This window comes from Lupinus angustifolius, chromosome LG04 (genome assembly GCF_001865875.1).
Source record: "Lupinus angustifolius cultivar Tanjil chromosome LG04, LupAngTanjil_v1.0, whole genome shotgun sequence".
In the NCBI taxonomy this organism is placed as follows: domain Eukaryota; kingdom Viridiplantae; phylum Streptophyta; class Magnoliopsida; order Fabales; family Fabaceae; genus Lupinus; species Lupinus angustifolius.
In genome coordinates this window covers 7,263,048-7,280,678 of record NC_032012.1, presented here as the reverse complement: position 1 = coordinate 7,280,678, position 17,631 = coordinate 7,263,048, and the positions used below count along the sequence as shown (strand labels likewise).

General features: G+C 30.4%; 1 protein-coding gene and 1 pseudogene across 1 annotated transcript; both read left to right on the top strand.

Moving 5' to 3' along the window:
- Positions 225–1,388, top strand: LOC109344592 (putative F-box protein At5g55150). The gene has a single exon (XM_019583355.1). It carries the CDS (start codon positions 225–227, stop codon positions 1,386–1,388), a length of 1,164 nt encoding a protein of 387 aa, XP_019438900.1.
- On the top strand, positions 12,736–13,736 carry LOC109344591 (annotated as a pseudogene).

The following is a 17,631-nucleotide window of genomic DNA, read 5'->3' as shown; positions in this document are numbered from 1 at the left end:
TAAATTATATCTATAATCATGGTTGTCTGTTAATTATTGTGTTATATATGTCTTCAAGGTAGTTTAGTTTTTCTCATACGTATAAGTGAATGTATGATTAAGGATTTCTTTTTTGTTTGTTTGTTCTTCTTATTAATATTTTGATATCTCACTTTATGCTTATATATTACATGTACATGTTCCACCAGAAAAATAGTTGTGTTCTTGTGCACGATAGCTGCAACATGACTCAAGAAATTGTGCAGTTTGATAAGTGGATATGGCTTCCTTCAGATTTATTATATGAGATTGGAAAGCACCTTCAATCACCTAAAGATTATGTTAGATTTAGTGCCACATGTAAATCATGGAACATGAAGCTCCCAAAGACTCCGGATCATATTAGAGGTCCACTGCTAGTGTTACCCTTCAATCATGAGACTTACGATATAAAAGAAGAAAAGGATTTCTACTTGAGAATGCCTGAGATGCAAAATAATATCTTGTTACGTGGGTCTTGCTTTGGATGGTTGATAAGCATTAGAATTGATGGAGTAATACAAATGTTGAATCCATTTACCAATGCTAGCTATGATCTTCCACCACTGTCAACCATTCCAAGCATAGTTGATTATCATCCTGAATTCAAAGATCAAGAGTATACTGTTTTCTTTTATAATTATGATGGCTCAACATATAATACTCTTCTCAACAGAAGTGCTGTCCAAAAGTTGCGGCTTAAAAAAATTGTTACATCTTCCTCTCCTTGTGAGAACATGTTGGCTTTCGGTATATATGGTGAATTCAATCGATTGGCTTGGTGTAAGTTTGGTGATACTAAATGGACAGATTTTTCCATTCCAGGAATGCATAAAATCATGCTTAAAGATGCAATATTTGATGCAGGAAAAGTTTATGCTTTAAATTTGGATGCTGAACTTTATGTATTTGATGTGACAACATCAATTGGAGGTATTACTAAAGTGGTGCCAAAGTCTAAGGATCTTTGCGATATCACTACTAACATACACTCAAAGTACCTCGTTCGCAATGTTGAAAGTGATTTGCTAATGGTATTACGATTTTTTAATTGCCATGAAGTCAATGGTATTGACTATCCAGAAGTTTGCTACAATACTGAGAAATTTGAAGTATATAAACTAGACAAAACTGCAAACAAATGGAGAAACATATCGAGTCTTGGAGATTATGTTATAGTGGTTGGATTCAATTCCTCTCTTTGCACGTTGCCCTTTTCTGATGGTAAAGGAAATTGGGTAAGAAATTGCATATATTTCTCTGATCATCAAATTGATTCTCAATTTAATGAAATTGTAGGTGGTCATGATGTTGGCATTTTCAATCTTCCATATAGAACGTGTTATTTAAATACTCTTATAGTTAATTGATCTATGAATGATCAAATATTTATGAATGGTATCACGATTTTTGAATTGTCACGAAGTCAATGATATTGATTACAAGTTTGCTACGATACTGAGAAATTTGAAGTATATAAATTAGTAAAACTACAAAAAATGGAAAAGAATATCGAGTCTTGAGATTATGTTTTAGTGCTTGGATTCAATTCCTCTCTTTGCATGTTGCACTTTTCTGATAGTAAAGGAAATTGGGTAAGAAATTGCATATATTTCTCTCATGACCGTGTTAGATCTCAATATAACGAAATTGCTGGTGGTCATGATGTTGGTATTTTTAATCTTAAAAATGGACAAGCCCACAAAATATTTCTAAACTTAAAACTCCTTCACCCTCCACCAATTTGGTTATTTTCACAAAATTCCATTTGTTAGATTTTTTGTTAGTTGTACAATTAGCACTTTTAAATTGTGATTAACATGTTATTTGATTTAAGCTTATTATAATTTGATTTGATCGTATGTTATTTAGATTGATTTGATTAAAGTTATTAAGTAGTTATTTATTTTATGGTTAGAGTAGTTATTATTTTATTCTTTATCGACAACCAGTAATAACATATTTCACTTTAAATTTCTCTTAAACGCTTATCCCTTCCTATCCTTCTCATTTCTATATCTGCAATAAGCTTTTTCTCATAATGCTACTATCAGAATATGATAGTTGAGTATTTTTTAAAATAGTTTGGTTGATATTTTTTTGAAGAATATATAGTATTTTTTGTACTACTAAATGTATTCACTCACTTTTTTGGTTAAAGATACTAATCCTTTCGAAGTTCGTAGTTGTCCCTCTCAACAAGATCGTTTTCAAAAATCAAATTATTGACCTTAAATATACAGTATGATCTTACACCATTATATCAACGTCTTATTGGTATACTATAATAATATGTTACACTCAATAAAATAACCGAATTATAAAATATTTTTAATTTCAGCAAGTAAAGGGCCTTTTTAGGGATGAGAGTTATGTTTCCTACTAATTACCTCATTCGTTTTTCTTATTAAATGAATGAGTCTCCATCTGTGAAGAACGTGATATGCACGTACCAATAAGGATATTTAACATTTTTTTTGTTGCCAAGAACAAAATCTAGAATCAATAATAAAATACACCACCGAAGTAACCAAAGATTGTTTTCTGAAAAAGTAGGATGAAGAGTTTCAAGAAATTCTTAGGGGTCTTTAAATTTACCAAAAGTATATAGATAATAATTTCTCTCAAATAAACCTGAAAAATTCTGTAATTTTATGTAGTGAATTGGTTGTTGTATTGGGCCAAACTAGAACCAACCAACTATTGTAACTAAAAGATATACATCACACGTATATAAGTTAGGCCCGCGGATCCTCAAAATGATAATGAAACTAATTAAATACTAAAACTTATATTTATTAAGGTCTTTTAGATTATGACTCTACTGGATTTATCATAATTATGAAAAGTATTGGAAAATATAATGTATACCCATTTTAAATGTCAATTGGGTCAACCTTTAAACACAAACCAAACCCTAGAACCGATAAAATATAATGCATATACATTTTAAATAAAGTCTTCTCAATATTAAACTTTTGCAATATCATCCCATATTTTTTCCTCTAAAATTATAAGACAATAGGAAACTAAATAAAATTAATGATCAATTTATACCCACTTGGCAAATTTGTGAAGAAGATCTTGCTCCTCACCTTGTCATGACTTTGATGAAGACATCAACATCACATAAAGAAGAAAATGAAGAATATTTATGAAGCAAATGAAGAATATATATGTAAGTTAGGCACGCGAATCCTCAAATAGTTAATGAAACTAATTAAAACTTAATTTTATTATGGTATTTTAAATTATGATCATGTTGTATTTATCATAATTATGAAAACTATTGATATAAGTGTAATTATGGTTGTAATGTGATCCTGAATTTCTAAAACTATAATGTTATATGAGTTGGGTAGTACAATTTAAATTATTAAGTTTGCATTATAAAATGACTTTTAGAAAAATTATTACCTAACTATATTTCCATTGATCGTGTGAAATGAATTAGCATTAGTGTTATTAAATTTGGATCGGTTAATAACTCAACCAGCATACTAGATTAATGAGTCATTAGTCCAATCAGTGAGTTAATAGTTGGATTAGTTAACTCGATTTACATTAAAAAATTTAAAAAAATAATAATATTACATAATAATTTTTAATAATTGTATGCTCAAAATTTAAAAATATTATTTTACCTAATTAAACAACTAATAAATAAAATTCTATAACTATAAAATGACACAAACAAGTCGAAAACAACATCAAATAAGATATAAACTATGCTTTAATTATAACAAAAATGTATAATAAATTTATAATTTAATTAAACAACGAAGATTTTGTTACAATGTAAGATAACAAATATCAAATATAATAACATATAAGTTAAAAATATTTGAATTTTTAATCTAAAAATGACATCAATTGTTGTTTTCTTTTTAAATTTTGATTGGCTCGACCAATCCAACCAGTCCGACCATCCGAGTCTTTAGTTTTAGGCATAAACTAATTACGTAACCCAATTTTGATATAAAATTGATTAGATAAAAAGCTTAGATTAATTAATTAGATGACTTATTCACTATTGAATTTAGGGTGAGACCAACTAGTTGGAATTTAGTTTTATAACACTGAGGAGCACTACATATTACTAAGAAGTTCAAGCCTAGAGCATTTAACCTGGTCGAAAGTAGCCCCCAAGTATTATAATAGTAGACTTTTTTCATATACTCCTCCAACTTCAGCACCTGGATAGATTGTTCATTTGTTTTTTTATGAATTAGCTTGCACAAAGTGGTGGAAACATATCTAGGAAGATATTTATATATTTTTCCTTAGAAACCATATATAACGTGTTATTTAAATACTCTTATAGTTAATTGATCTATGAATGATCAAATATTTATGAATAGTATCACGATTTTTGAATTGTCACGAAGTTAATGGTATTGATTGTGAAGAAGATCTTGCTCCTGACTTTGACACGGTTTTGATGAAGACACCAACATCACCAAAAAGAAGAAAAGGAAGATGACTTATGAAGATAAAACTTCAAGACATTAGATTAAGTCTTTGTAAGTACTTATATCCTAAACTCTTAAGTATATACAAGTATAATTGCTCAAACTATTTTTTAGAAAATGTGAGACACTTTTACAAGACTTAAAACATTTTTCAAAAATAGTGTGTAACAGGTTACCTCATTTAGTAACAGGTTATATGTGTGAGAAAAGAGTTATCCAAATGAAAAACTGGTTTTTGAAAGCTGAGTAACCGATTACTCAAAATAATTTTTAAGCATCTGTTGGACAGAAAGTTTGAGTAACCGATTACTCAAAGTGGGTAACTGATTACTCAATGTAAAATTCAAATTTCAAGTGGACAAAAAGTTTGTGTAACCGATTACTCAAATGAGTAACCCATTACTGAGAGCTGTTGGAAGTGTTTTTTAGATTTCAAAGTGAAAGATTTTCACTCCAAACGAAATCTCTTAACTCCAAATAACTCATACACTTTCAAAAACCTTCAAAGGGTGTTTGTAAACTCTATATAAAGGCTCTAAACTCTCACACAAATAAAACACACAACTTTCATACAATTTTCTCTCAACTCTGAAAAGCTCTCACACTTTTTCATAGAATTTATCTTTGAACTTTTTGCAACTTTTCTTAAACTTTCAAGTTAATTTTGCAAAGTTGCTTCAAGTGTTTCAAAGATTTTTGCAAAGAGCATTATATACTTCTATATGTATTCAGATTTTGGATTGCAAGTTACATAAGTTTCATACTTGTAAAGACAATCTGCCATAGTTGAATATTCTTCATTCTTGTAAAGAATTCTTTTTTTCACGGGGTGTGAAAAGAAAGAGGAATAAATTCACTTGGAAAGGTGTTTTCCAAGTGTGTAAGGTAACTAGAGATCTCGGGGTGAGATATTGTAATTACAACTCATAATTCTTAGTGGAGTAATTGCAACTCATAATTCTTAGTGCAAAATCTCTTGTGTGGCAAGAGTACTGGACGTAGCCTTCGGTGGACAAGAAGGTGAACCAGTATAAAACTCCTTGTGTACTCTCTTCTCCTTATCTCTTTCATTTTATTTCCTATTATTTTCTGCATTTTGTTCCGTTGCACTTTAACTTTGATTTTGCAGAAAAAGCGACCATTATTTTAAGACAACTAATTCACCCCCCTTAGTTGCACTCTGATACTTACATTGATTACCTAGAAGTTTGCTACAATCCTGAGAAAATTGAAGTATATAAATTAGTAAAACTACAAAAAATGGAGAAGAATGTTGAGTCTTGAGATTATGTTTTAGTGATTGGATTCAATTCCTCTCTTTGCGTGTTGCACTTTTCTGATGGTGAAGGAAATTGGGTAAGAAATTGCATATATTTCTCTCATGATCGTGTTAGATCTCAATATAACGAAATTGTCAGTGGTCATGATGTTGATATTTTTAATCTTAAAAACGGATAAGTCCACAAAATATTTCTAAACTTAGAACTCCTTCACCCTCCACCAATTTGATTATTTTCACAAATTTGTACAATTAGCACTTTTAAATTGTGATTAACATGTTATTTGATTTAAGCTTATTATAATTTGATTTGATTGTATGTTATTTAGATTGATTTTATTTGATTAAAGTTATTAAGTAGTTATTTATTTTATGGTTAGAGTAGTTATTATTTTATTCTCTATCGACAACCACTAATAACATATTTCACTTTAAATTTCTCTTAAACACTTATCCCTTTCTATCCTTCTCATTTCTATATCTCTAATAAGCTTCTTTCTCATAATGCTACTATCAGAATATGATAGTTGAGTATTTTTAAAAATAGTTTGGTTGATATTTTTTTTTGGAGAATATAATAGTATTTTTTGCACTACTTAATATATTCACTCACTTTTTTGGTTAAAGATATTAATCCTTTCGGGGTTTGCAGTTGTCTTTCCCAACAAGATCGTTTTCAAAAATCAAATTATCGACCTTAAATATATAGTATGATCTTACATATTATACCAACGTCTTATTGGTAGACTCTAATAATATGTTACACTCAATAAAATAACCAAATTATAAAATATTTTTAATTTCAGCAAGTAAAGGGCATTTTTAAGGATGAGAGTTGTGTTTCCTACTAATTACCTCATTCGTTTTTCTTATTAAATGAATGAGTCTCCATCTGTGAAGAAAGTGATATGCACGTAAGGGTGGAAACAGGCCAGGTCGCCTACCAGGGGCCTATTACCTGGCCTATAACAGGCCAGGCCAGGCCAGGCTTTCTTCGTAAACAGGCCAGGCACAGGCTTTTTGAAAAGCCTATTTAGTTAAATAGGCCAGGCTGTAGGCCATCCAAAAGGCCTATTAAGCCTAACAGGCCGGCCTATTTAATTATATTATGTAATATGTTCATATTATACAATTTTAATATAAGTAATATTATTATACATATGTAATATTAATATAAAAAATATAATTTAATTGTTAGGGTTAGAAGAGTCTAATTAAAAGTAGGAATATTAACCTATCTAAATGTAGATATGATGACCTATTTCAAGATGATAACAGACTTTTAAACAGGCTAACAGGCCAGGCTAGGCTTTTAAACAGGCCAGACCTAGGCTTTGAAATTTTTTTTAAACAAGCTAACAGGCCAAGCCCAGGCTCCTACATACTATATAGGCTGGGCCTGTTTAAGGCAAAGCCTGACCTGACCTGGCCTGTTTCCACCCTTATATATGACATCCAAAGTAAATCTTAAAACATATAGACTCCCACTAAACTAAGATATTCTAAGGAGCAATACTCATATGAGAAATATACTCATGAAAGACTTTAGGTACCAAACCCTTAGTCAATGGATCAGCTAGCATAAAATTTGTCATATATGTTCTATAGAAATTTGTCCTATATGTTCTATAGAAATTTGTCTATTTTGAACACCATCCCCACCCCAAAGTAGGATGAAGAGTTTCAAGAAATTCTTAGGGATCTTTAAATTTACCAAAAGTATATAGATAATAATTTCTCTCAAATAAACCTGAAAAATTCTGTCATTTAATGCAGTGAATTGGTTGTTGTATTGGGCCAAACTAGAACCAACCAACTATTGTAACTAAAAGATATACATCACACGTATATAAGTTAGGCCCGCGGATCCTCAAAATGATAATGAAACTAATTAAATACTAAAACTTATATTTATTAAGGTCTTTTAAATTATGACTCTATTGGATTTATCATAATTATGAAAAGTATTGGAAAATATAATGTATACCCATTTAATATATCAATTGGGTCAACCTTTAAACACGAACCAAACCCTAGAACCGATTAAATATAATGCATATACATTTTAAATAAAGTCTTCTCAATATTATTTATTATTATCAATATGTATTTGACATATAAAACAATATATGTATATATATTGTTAATTGTATATATATGATGAAAAAATTAGAGAATCAATGGTACTTTCGACCAAAAAAATGTCATTAGTATGTACACATTTGAATAGAGACACATACAAACATGATAAGTGAGTGACCAAGGAACGGGTCGGGACGGATCATGTTTAGTCCCTACCCAGTCCTAAGTATTAACTGAGTTTAATTTTTAAACTCGAACCTGACCTTACACCCAACAAATCCCAATCTTATTCCGGTTCAATCAAGATCAATGCCTATTGGGTGAGTGGGTAATGTCATTTCCTACTCACCCCTAAGTGACAGTATATAAAAATTTTGCAGTATCATCCCATATTTTCCCCCTCTATAATTATAAGACAATAGGAAACTAAATAAAATTAATGGCCAAGTAATAGGTTACATAAGTGAGAAACGAGTTACCCAACAAAAACTGAACAATGTAATCGATTACTCCATTTGAGTAACGAATTACATGGTTACATTATATGAGAGTAACCGATTACATAATATGGTAATCGATTACTTAGTTGGATAGAATGTTTGGGTGATCGATTACTTAGTTGGATAGAATGTTTGGGTAATCGATTACGTCGTTGTTGTAATTGATTACTGAGAGTTGTTATACCAAATTTTCAGATTAAAACTGAACAACTTTCATCTCAAATGTAATTGTTTCATTCCAATCGACTCCTAACTTTTCATAGAGGTGTTATGGCTGATTGGAAAGCCTGTTTAAAGGCATTGAAACTCATAATTCAAACACACAACTCACATACACAATCTGAATTTTCCTAAAATACTTTTTCTGCACTTTCTGCAACTTGTTCTTAACTTTCAGATTAAGTTTTCTGAAATTTCTTTAAGTGTGATTTAAAATATTTTCAAACTTTTTGAGCATTATAATTATGAGTATAAAGAATTACGGGATTGCAAGAGATCATAGTGTTCAAATCTTGTAAAGACAATCATTTTCATTGTTAATATTTTCTTCATTCAATTTGCTGAAATACTTTATATCACAAGGGTGTGATAAGAACTAGGATCAAGTCACTTGAAATGTTGTTTTCCAAAGAGTGACATAGATATTAGAGAGTGATTAAGATACAAGGAAGTCTCAGGGTCCGAATTTGTAATTACTACTCTTAATATCTATTGAAGAAATATCTTATGATGCAAGAGTATTGGATGTAACTTTCAGTGGACAAGAAAGTAAACCAGTATAAAATTTTATGAGTACTATCTTCTCCATTATCTCCATAAATTTACTTGATATTTTTCTGCATAACTTTTCTGCTACTGCTAACTCTGAAATTTGCAGAAAAATCTATCATAGATATAAGACAACTAATTCATCTCCCTCTTAGTTGTCATCTCAATCTTACAATTGGCACCAGAACTTATTTTGAGTAAATTATTCTCAAATCTGATCATGTATCTAAGATGGTCTCAAGATCATTTATGGGAGAAGGTTCCAACATCAATCCCCCTTCAAGTTTTATTGGAGAATGCTATGACTTCTAGAAAATCAGATTGAGAATCTTTATAGAACCTCAAGATCTGGATATTTGGAATACGAATGAGGAAAAACCTTATGAACCTTTCACCATTGTTAATGGTGTAAGGGAAGTAAAGCCAAAATCATCATGGAATGATAAAGACAAAAAGAAGGTGCAATACAATCTCAAAGCAAAGAACATCATCACTTCAACACTTGACATTGATGAATTCTTTAGAGTATCAAACTGCAAATCTGCTAAAGAAACGTGGGATACTCTAGAACTACACACAAAGGAACTAAGGAAGTCAAAAGGTCGAGTCTCAATACTCTCTCCCAGGAATACGAATGTTCCGTATGAAGCTTGAAGCGAAAATACTCCAAAAGAGATTTACTCACCTTACAAATTATCTTATTGCACTTGGAAAAATATTATCAAATAGTGACTTGAAGATACTAAATGGACAGATTTTTCCATTCCAGGAATGCATAAAATCATGCTTGAAGATGCAATATTTGATAAAGGAAAAGTTTATGCTTTAATTTTGGATGCCGAACTTTATGTATTTGATGTGACAACATCAATTGGAGGTTTTATTAAAGTGGTGCCAAAGTCTAATGATCTTTGCAGTATCGCTAATAACATAAACTTAAAGTACCTCGTTCGCAATGTTGAAGGTGATTTGTTAATGGTATTACGATTTTTGAATTGCCATGAAATCAATGGTATTGATTACCCAGAAGTTTGCTACAATACTGAGAAATTTGAAGTATATAAACTAGACAAAACTGCAAAAAAATGGAGAAAAATATTGAGTCTTGGAGATTATGTTATAGTGGTTGGATTCAATTCCTCTCTTTGCATGTTGCCCTTTTCTGATGGTAAAGGAAATTGGGTAAGAAATTGCATATATTTCTCTGATCATCAAATTGATTCTCTATATAATGAAATTGTAGGTGGTCATGATGTTGGTATTTTCAATCTTGAAAATGGGAAAGTCCACAAAGTATTCCCAAACTTAGAGCTCCTTCACCCTCCACCAATTTGTTTATTTTCACAAAATTCCATTTGTAGATGTTTTTGTTAGTATAATTAGCACTTTTAAAATTGTGATTAATATTTTATTTGATTGAAGCTTATTATAATTTGAATTGATTATATTATATTTAGATTGATTTGATTCTATTTTATTTAGATTGATTTGATTTGATTAGAATCATTAAATAATATTTGTTTTATGATTAGACTAATTAATATTTTATTCTCTATCAACTACCATCAATAACATATGATAATATATTTAAGATTAAATTTATCTCAAATACTTATCACTTTCTATCCTTTCTTATTCTATTTTTCTAATAAGCTTCTTTCTCATAATGCTACTATAAAAATATGATAGTTGGGTATTTTTAAAAATAGTTTGGTTAGCATATAAAGTTATGGGATATATTTAAGAAAAATATCTAATAATATGTTACGATCAATAAAATTATCAAATTATAAAATATTATTTTTAAATTGTAATCTTCAGCAAGTAAAGGGCACCTTTTTAAGGGGTTGAAGTTATATTTCCTACTAATTATCTCCTTCATTTTGCTTAATGAATGAATTAGTCTCCATGTGTGAAGAAAGTAATGTGCACCAACAAGGATATTTAACATTTTTTGTTGCTAAGAATAAAATCCATAATCAATATTAAAGCACAACACCTAACACTACCAGAAAAACAACATATTGGCACAGTAATTTTGCCACACTTACTATTGATGCTAAATTAAAGTCAAGTCCAAAGATGCTACTCAAGTTGGGCTTATGGCAGAATGAGGCAACAAAGATAACCAGCGAATGTCAATTTCATTTTCTCCTCCCTCAAAACTTTCCGTCATTATCGTTTTCTCTCTCCGTTCAGCCTTCACTCTCTCTTCTACAAAACCCTAGCTTTTCGATTCCGGTAACGATGTTGTTGCTCTGTCACATTCCATTTCCAAACCCTAACTTTTTGATTTGTCCAATTTTTTTGAGATTTCCTTCAGTTTAAGCTTGTTTGCTCTTAGTTTGGGTTTTCATTGAATCACTTGTGACTAGAAAGTAGTTTATAGAGATTCAGGTGTGGTGTAAAAGCGTTTTGAATCTTCCCCGATTCTGAAAAAGAACTTATTCAGATGTGTCAAAGCAAATCCAGCAAATGGTTTGGTTTATCCGCCAAGAAGTCGAGGAGAAAGCCAACAAGATCTTTGTTTTCACTGAAGAAGTAAGTAACTAACTATGTATTTCACAATTCAGTCACTCTATCACTTTAGATCCTTCATTTCTATACTAGAAGTTAGATTGAGTTTTTAGTTTTTGATGTGTAATTAATGGAATATTATTTCACTTTGAAAAGATGGTGTTAATTGAGATATTTTAAGTTTCATGACATAATTGTGTACATAAACCTTCCGAAGGATCTCATTGTTCAGGTTAGTTAACATTTTAACATTCTACACCTAATTATAATTTGACATTGCAGTTTTTTTCCTTCATGTATCTCTCTCTATTAAGATTATGTTTCACATTCTCAATTTTAGTATACCCACAGAGACAACTAATGTTGCTTATTATTTGTACTAATGCATTAATTTTATATTATTTGTGATGACACTATTGCACTTATAACTAATATGTTTGTAGGAGGATTTTTTGAAATTTCTTGGTGGCACATATATATTGTTGCAGGCATGGAAAATGGCTCTCAATGTTGAGATTTTAAGTTTGGTTTTTATTGTTGACTAAGCATTGATTTTGTTCTCTTTCAACATTTTAAAATTTGAGAATATATCTAACATGGTATACCTTTTTGTTTGAAAGCTCTACTTTGATGCATGCTGTAAAATCCCTCCTCTTCATTATGCCAACTTTCACATCAATGCATGTTTGGCACTTGAAGTGGTTTGGGACCAACAACTAGTCAAAAAATTGGAAGCATCCGCTTTTCAGTAGAGAGAATGATATCTATCCTTGTTAATAATGTTCATAGTATGTGGCTTCTATAAAAGTAAACATGATAATCGATATACTCTTATGATGTATGTTATTTAACTGTTCACTCTCATGTGAGTCATGTCGTTTATTCTTCAAGGTGACTTGTCAACGTGTTGAAGACCTGAAGAAACATGTACAAACTTTCGATCTTATCAGCACTATGAGACAGCTTCAAGGTCATAAGGTTTCATGGTTTATAGAGGTTGCCTACTCTTAATTTATCTTTCGATCTTAGTATATGTTGTGTTTGACTAAGTTTATTTTATGTTTCTAATTTTGATTTTACATTGTTTATTTTGTACGTGATGTTGGAAACTATTCCAGGGTATGATGTGGTTGGTGTAGTAGTGAGAGTGGGAAGTGAAATTAAGAAATTGAAGGTTGGTGATGAAGTTTATGGTGATATTAATGAGAATGCTATCAATCATTCAAAGACTATTGGGTCATTGGCAAAGTATATTGTTGCTGAAGAGAAATTGTTCAGTCACAAACCCTCTAATTTGAGCTTTGTTAAAGTTGTTAGCCTTCATTTAGCTCTCATTACTGCTTATCAAGGACTTGAAAAAATTGAGCCTTCTGCTGGAAAATCCATCCTTATTCTTGGAGGTCCTGGAGGAGTTGGAAGCCTTGCAATTTAGGTTTCATATCTTTCATCACAATTGTGGTGTCATATGATACCAATTAAATAATTACTACTCTAGAAGAAATAATTAGCTCAAAATTCTGAATTATGGTTTGTAACTACAATTACTACTACAATACTAACAATTTGTTGGTCTAGTGGCGTAAGAGTTTACAAGATCCTCAGGATGACCAAAAGATCAAGAGTTCGATTCCTCGGGCAGACCCGAACCCGAAGGGATTAATTTCTAACCCATAATCTAAGGGGATACCTTGATAGTACAAAACAAAATATGAATGCAATCATATAGTTTTGATTCATATATGGCAAGAAACAACTTAACCATAATTATGACTAGACCCATAATTTAAAACCATGGTTGAGATTTTTCACTCAACCATTACTTTAATCGATATTTATAGTTTTGGTTTATGTAAATCACGTTGATTCTTGGATCCATATTACATAAAGTTTGTTGCATGCAAGCAATATAATGTTTTATGTATCTGCTTGATGAGGTAGATAGTCAAGCATGTTTTTAGTGCCTCTAAGGTAGCAGCTACTACTACTGCTGCCAAGAAAGACTTGTTAAGAAAGTTGGGAGCAGACTTGGCAATTGACTATACAAAGGTGAATTTTGAAGAACTTCCACAAACGTTTGATATAGTGTTTGATGCAGTAGGTAAGATATTAGTAATGTTATTAGTAATATTAATATTTTGTTCAGTCGACATTAATGAGTGTTGGTTCTAGAGGTAATAAATTGGATTATGCTAATTTGTTGTTCTTTCTTCATTTAGTTAATTTGTCTTTCTGTATTTATTTTCAAGCAGTCATATACAAATGGAAGCAAGATGTGCCTCCAACAATTAAGAATGCATTGGTGTTAATAAATTTTGCTTATACGGTTTTGGTTCTGAGTTACTCTAGTGTTGGCATGGTTTGTACTCTCTCTCACTCTCATGCATATACATAAACCCAAAAACATTAACACACAATTCAATTTGTATGCTCACACATACCCGTGCAAATAGAGAATTTTCTTACTATCTTTCCATTGTTTCTCTGATTGAGTATGAATATGTATTAAGCATGCATGAAACCATAGCCTCATTTGGAAGCGTGTACTACATCGAAACTATTGTTCCGGTTGTACTAATTCTTCTTGGTAATGTAGTCAAACTTGGGAGGCCCGTGAGATCTAGAGCTATGAAGAAGCAGTAAAGTAGACAGTGCGGTTTATTATTTGGGATTATGAAATCAGATTAGGATGATAGGATATAACGGACTTATCAGCTAAACAAATTGTTGTTTCACACTTACTGTTATGATAAAATTTCAGCCAATTATAATTAATATCAACTACTACTTAATAATCTTCTTTGCAATTAAAATCCATGCATTGGATAAAGTAGTAATTATTAAAATCTTCTTTACAATTAAAACTCATGCACCGGATGAAGTAGTAATGATGAAAAGTTAATTTAGACGAGTGTGCCTAAAAAAGCATATTCGAAATGCAAGAACTGTTTGTTATGCATCTAATGCTTTGTAATCTGGTTGCTTTGAAGTTTGATTGATATGTTATCCTATTATGTACCCACTTTTATCCAATGGTTAGGTAATTTGTTCAATTAAACTCAAGTTAATTACACAATTTATTTGTACCCACTTTTATGTTTTGCTTACTCTTTTATTTTATCTTATTAATTGATCATTGTTCAAGTAGTCTTATTTCATTAGTGTATTGTTAATCTCATATATTTTCCATTGGACCACAGATCTCAAAACTTTCAAGGAGATGTTGAAGTGATCAAGTGGACAAGGCTAGAAATTCCATGTGACTATGCGTGAAAAACTTATCTTCTTGAACTATCATTAAGCTGGTGGTTGATAGAGAATAAAATAATAACAAGTCTGATCATAAAACAAATATTATTTAATGACTCTAATCAAATCAAATCAATCTAAATAAAATACAATCAAATCAATCTAAATAAAACATAATCAAATAAAATTATAATAAGCTTCGATCAAATAAGATATTAATCACAATTTTAAAAGTGATAATTGTACTAACAAAAACATCTAACAAATGGAATTTTGAGAAAATAACCAAATTGGTGGAGGGTGAAGGAGTTCTAAGTTTGTGAATAGTTTATGGACTTTTCCATTTTCAAGATTGAAAATACTACCATCGTGACCACCTACAATTTCATTATATTGAGATACAATTTGATCATCGGAGAAATATATGCAATTTCTTACCCAATTTCCTTTACCATCAGAAAAGGGCAATATGCAAACAGAAGAGTTGAATCCAACCACTAAAACATAGTCTCCAAGACTCAATACTCTTCTCCATTCTTTTGGAGCTTTGTCTAATTTATATACTTCAATTTTCTCAGTATTATACAAACTTCCGGGTAATCAATGTCATTGACTTCATGGCAATTCAAAAATCATGATACGTTTAACAAATCACTTCAACGTTGCGAACGAGTTACTTTATGTTTACGTCATTAGCGATAATGCAAAAATCAATCAGACTTTGGCACCACTTTAGTAATACCTTTAATTGATGTTGTCACATCAAATACATAAAGTTCAGCATCCAAATTTAAAGCCTAAACTTTTCCTTCATGAAATATTGCATCTTTGAGCATGATTTTAAGCATACATGGAGTAGAAAGCTGCCTCTTTTGGACAACACTTTTGTTTAGAAGAGTAGTATATGTTGAGCCATCAAAATAATAAAACATAACAGTATATTCTTGATCTTTCAATTCAGGATGATAATCAACTATGCTTGGAATGGTTGACAGTGGTGGAAGATCATAGCTAGCATTGGTAAATGGATTCAACATTTGTAGTACTCCATCAATTCTAATGCTTATCAACCATCCAAAGCAAGACCCACGTAACTAGACTCATTGCCGATATTTTGCACAAAGACACTATTGTGTTTCTTGTGGAACACGTACAGAGTATAAAGTCAGATATCAAAAGATGAATACTAAGAAGAAAAAAACTGAAAAATTCTTAATCATGTATTCACTTAGAGGTGTGACAAAAACTTCCTTGAAGATATATATAATACAATATTTAAAAGATAATCAATGTGACAACTCATTATAATTATAATTAAGATTGATTTGTGTTTTCACCCTTATTGTTATTTCTATCATGAAAATACTAAAATCATAGTTGGGGCTTGAATTTTGGATCATCCCTTCTCACATTACTCTCCAATACCTTCTATGAAAATTATTGTCGGGCCATAATTGTGATATATCATGCTATTGTGCACATAACAAACTAATTAATGAAGCAATTGTGATGATTATTATTAGTATATCAAAAATTACTAAAAGAATTGTAATGACAACATAGTAGAGCCTAACAACAATTTTTGATATTGCAAGGGCATAGCAACAATACCAAATAATAAAATACCAAAAAAAAAACATTATTATCACTAGTGTGTTGACCGGCACTTCGTGTCGGTCACTCACATTTTTTTCTGGTATAAAATGCAATATATAAATTCAATGGAGAGTGAAAATTTAGAATATAACATATAATAGTTGATATAATATACATAAAACTTATGCAAATTACTCATTCTATGCGAAGCATTATACATGTTTTTTTATGTTTGTTTTACTTGGGTTGAGAAAAAGAGAATATAGAAATAAGAGAATTTGTGGAAGATTAATGATATATTAATATAAAAAATGAAGCAATGAAAGTAATTTTGGAAGTTTAAAGTAGTTATTAATAATACAAAAAAATGAATTTGAATATAAAATTATGTCATGGTGGTGATTATTTATTGTTTTGCATTTATTAATAGTATAGATATAGGAATCAACCTTTTATATAATTACTGTGTCGGACGCGGTGATGTGGTGGCACAGTAGTGTTGTGGCAGGGAAGTGATGAAGGCTATTTAGAGTTAAACCCTATTTATAGCTTCAAAAGAAGAAGAAAAACTAATATCTTTGATATTTTTTTTTGTAATAGTGATTGATTTGATTAACATATTTTAATTATGGGAGTCATATGTTGTTACTCAAAGTGTATCACTCCATGTGTTAGCTTGTGATTGGTTGAAAAATATATTTAAATTAAAATTTTAATAATGAATTATTTTTCTGATCAATTACAAACAATGACACATTAAGTGATACACTTTTATGGGATAGCAGATGTTCACCCGTACTATGGGATTAATTGTTTCTTTAATTATGGAGATTCAAAATTATTAGTTTGCCGGATAAACATTCTACTTAGATATGCGGATTATGCACATCATTATCCCAAATTGAGATTTTGAATTTGTTTAAAGAATCAAATTAAGTAGTTGAGAATTTTCTTTATCCTAAGAAATAACTTTTCTCATCTATAACATTTCACGTCACAACTCACAACAAAATTCGAATTCTAATTATCATTTCACTCAACCATCCTTCACATTATATTGTATACAACTAATTTATGCTCGTTGAGCGGAATGAAAGTCACAGCTACAAAGGAAGAAGAACAACTAAATTTACATTGTTCTTTATGTTATGGA

What these genes read in the sequence shown, in the direction of transcription:
- LOC109344592 (XM_019583355.1), top strand. Translation starts at nt 225, where the DNA reads ATGACTCAAGAAATTGTGCAGTTTGATAAGTGGATATGGCTTCCTTCA.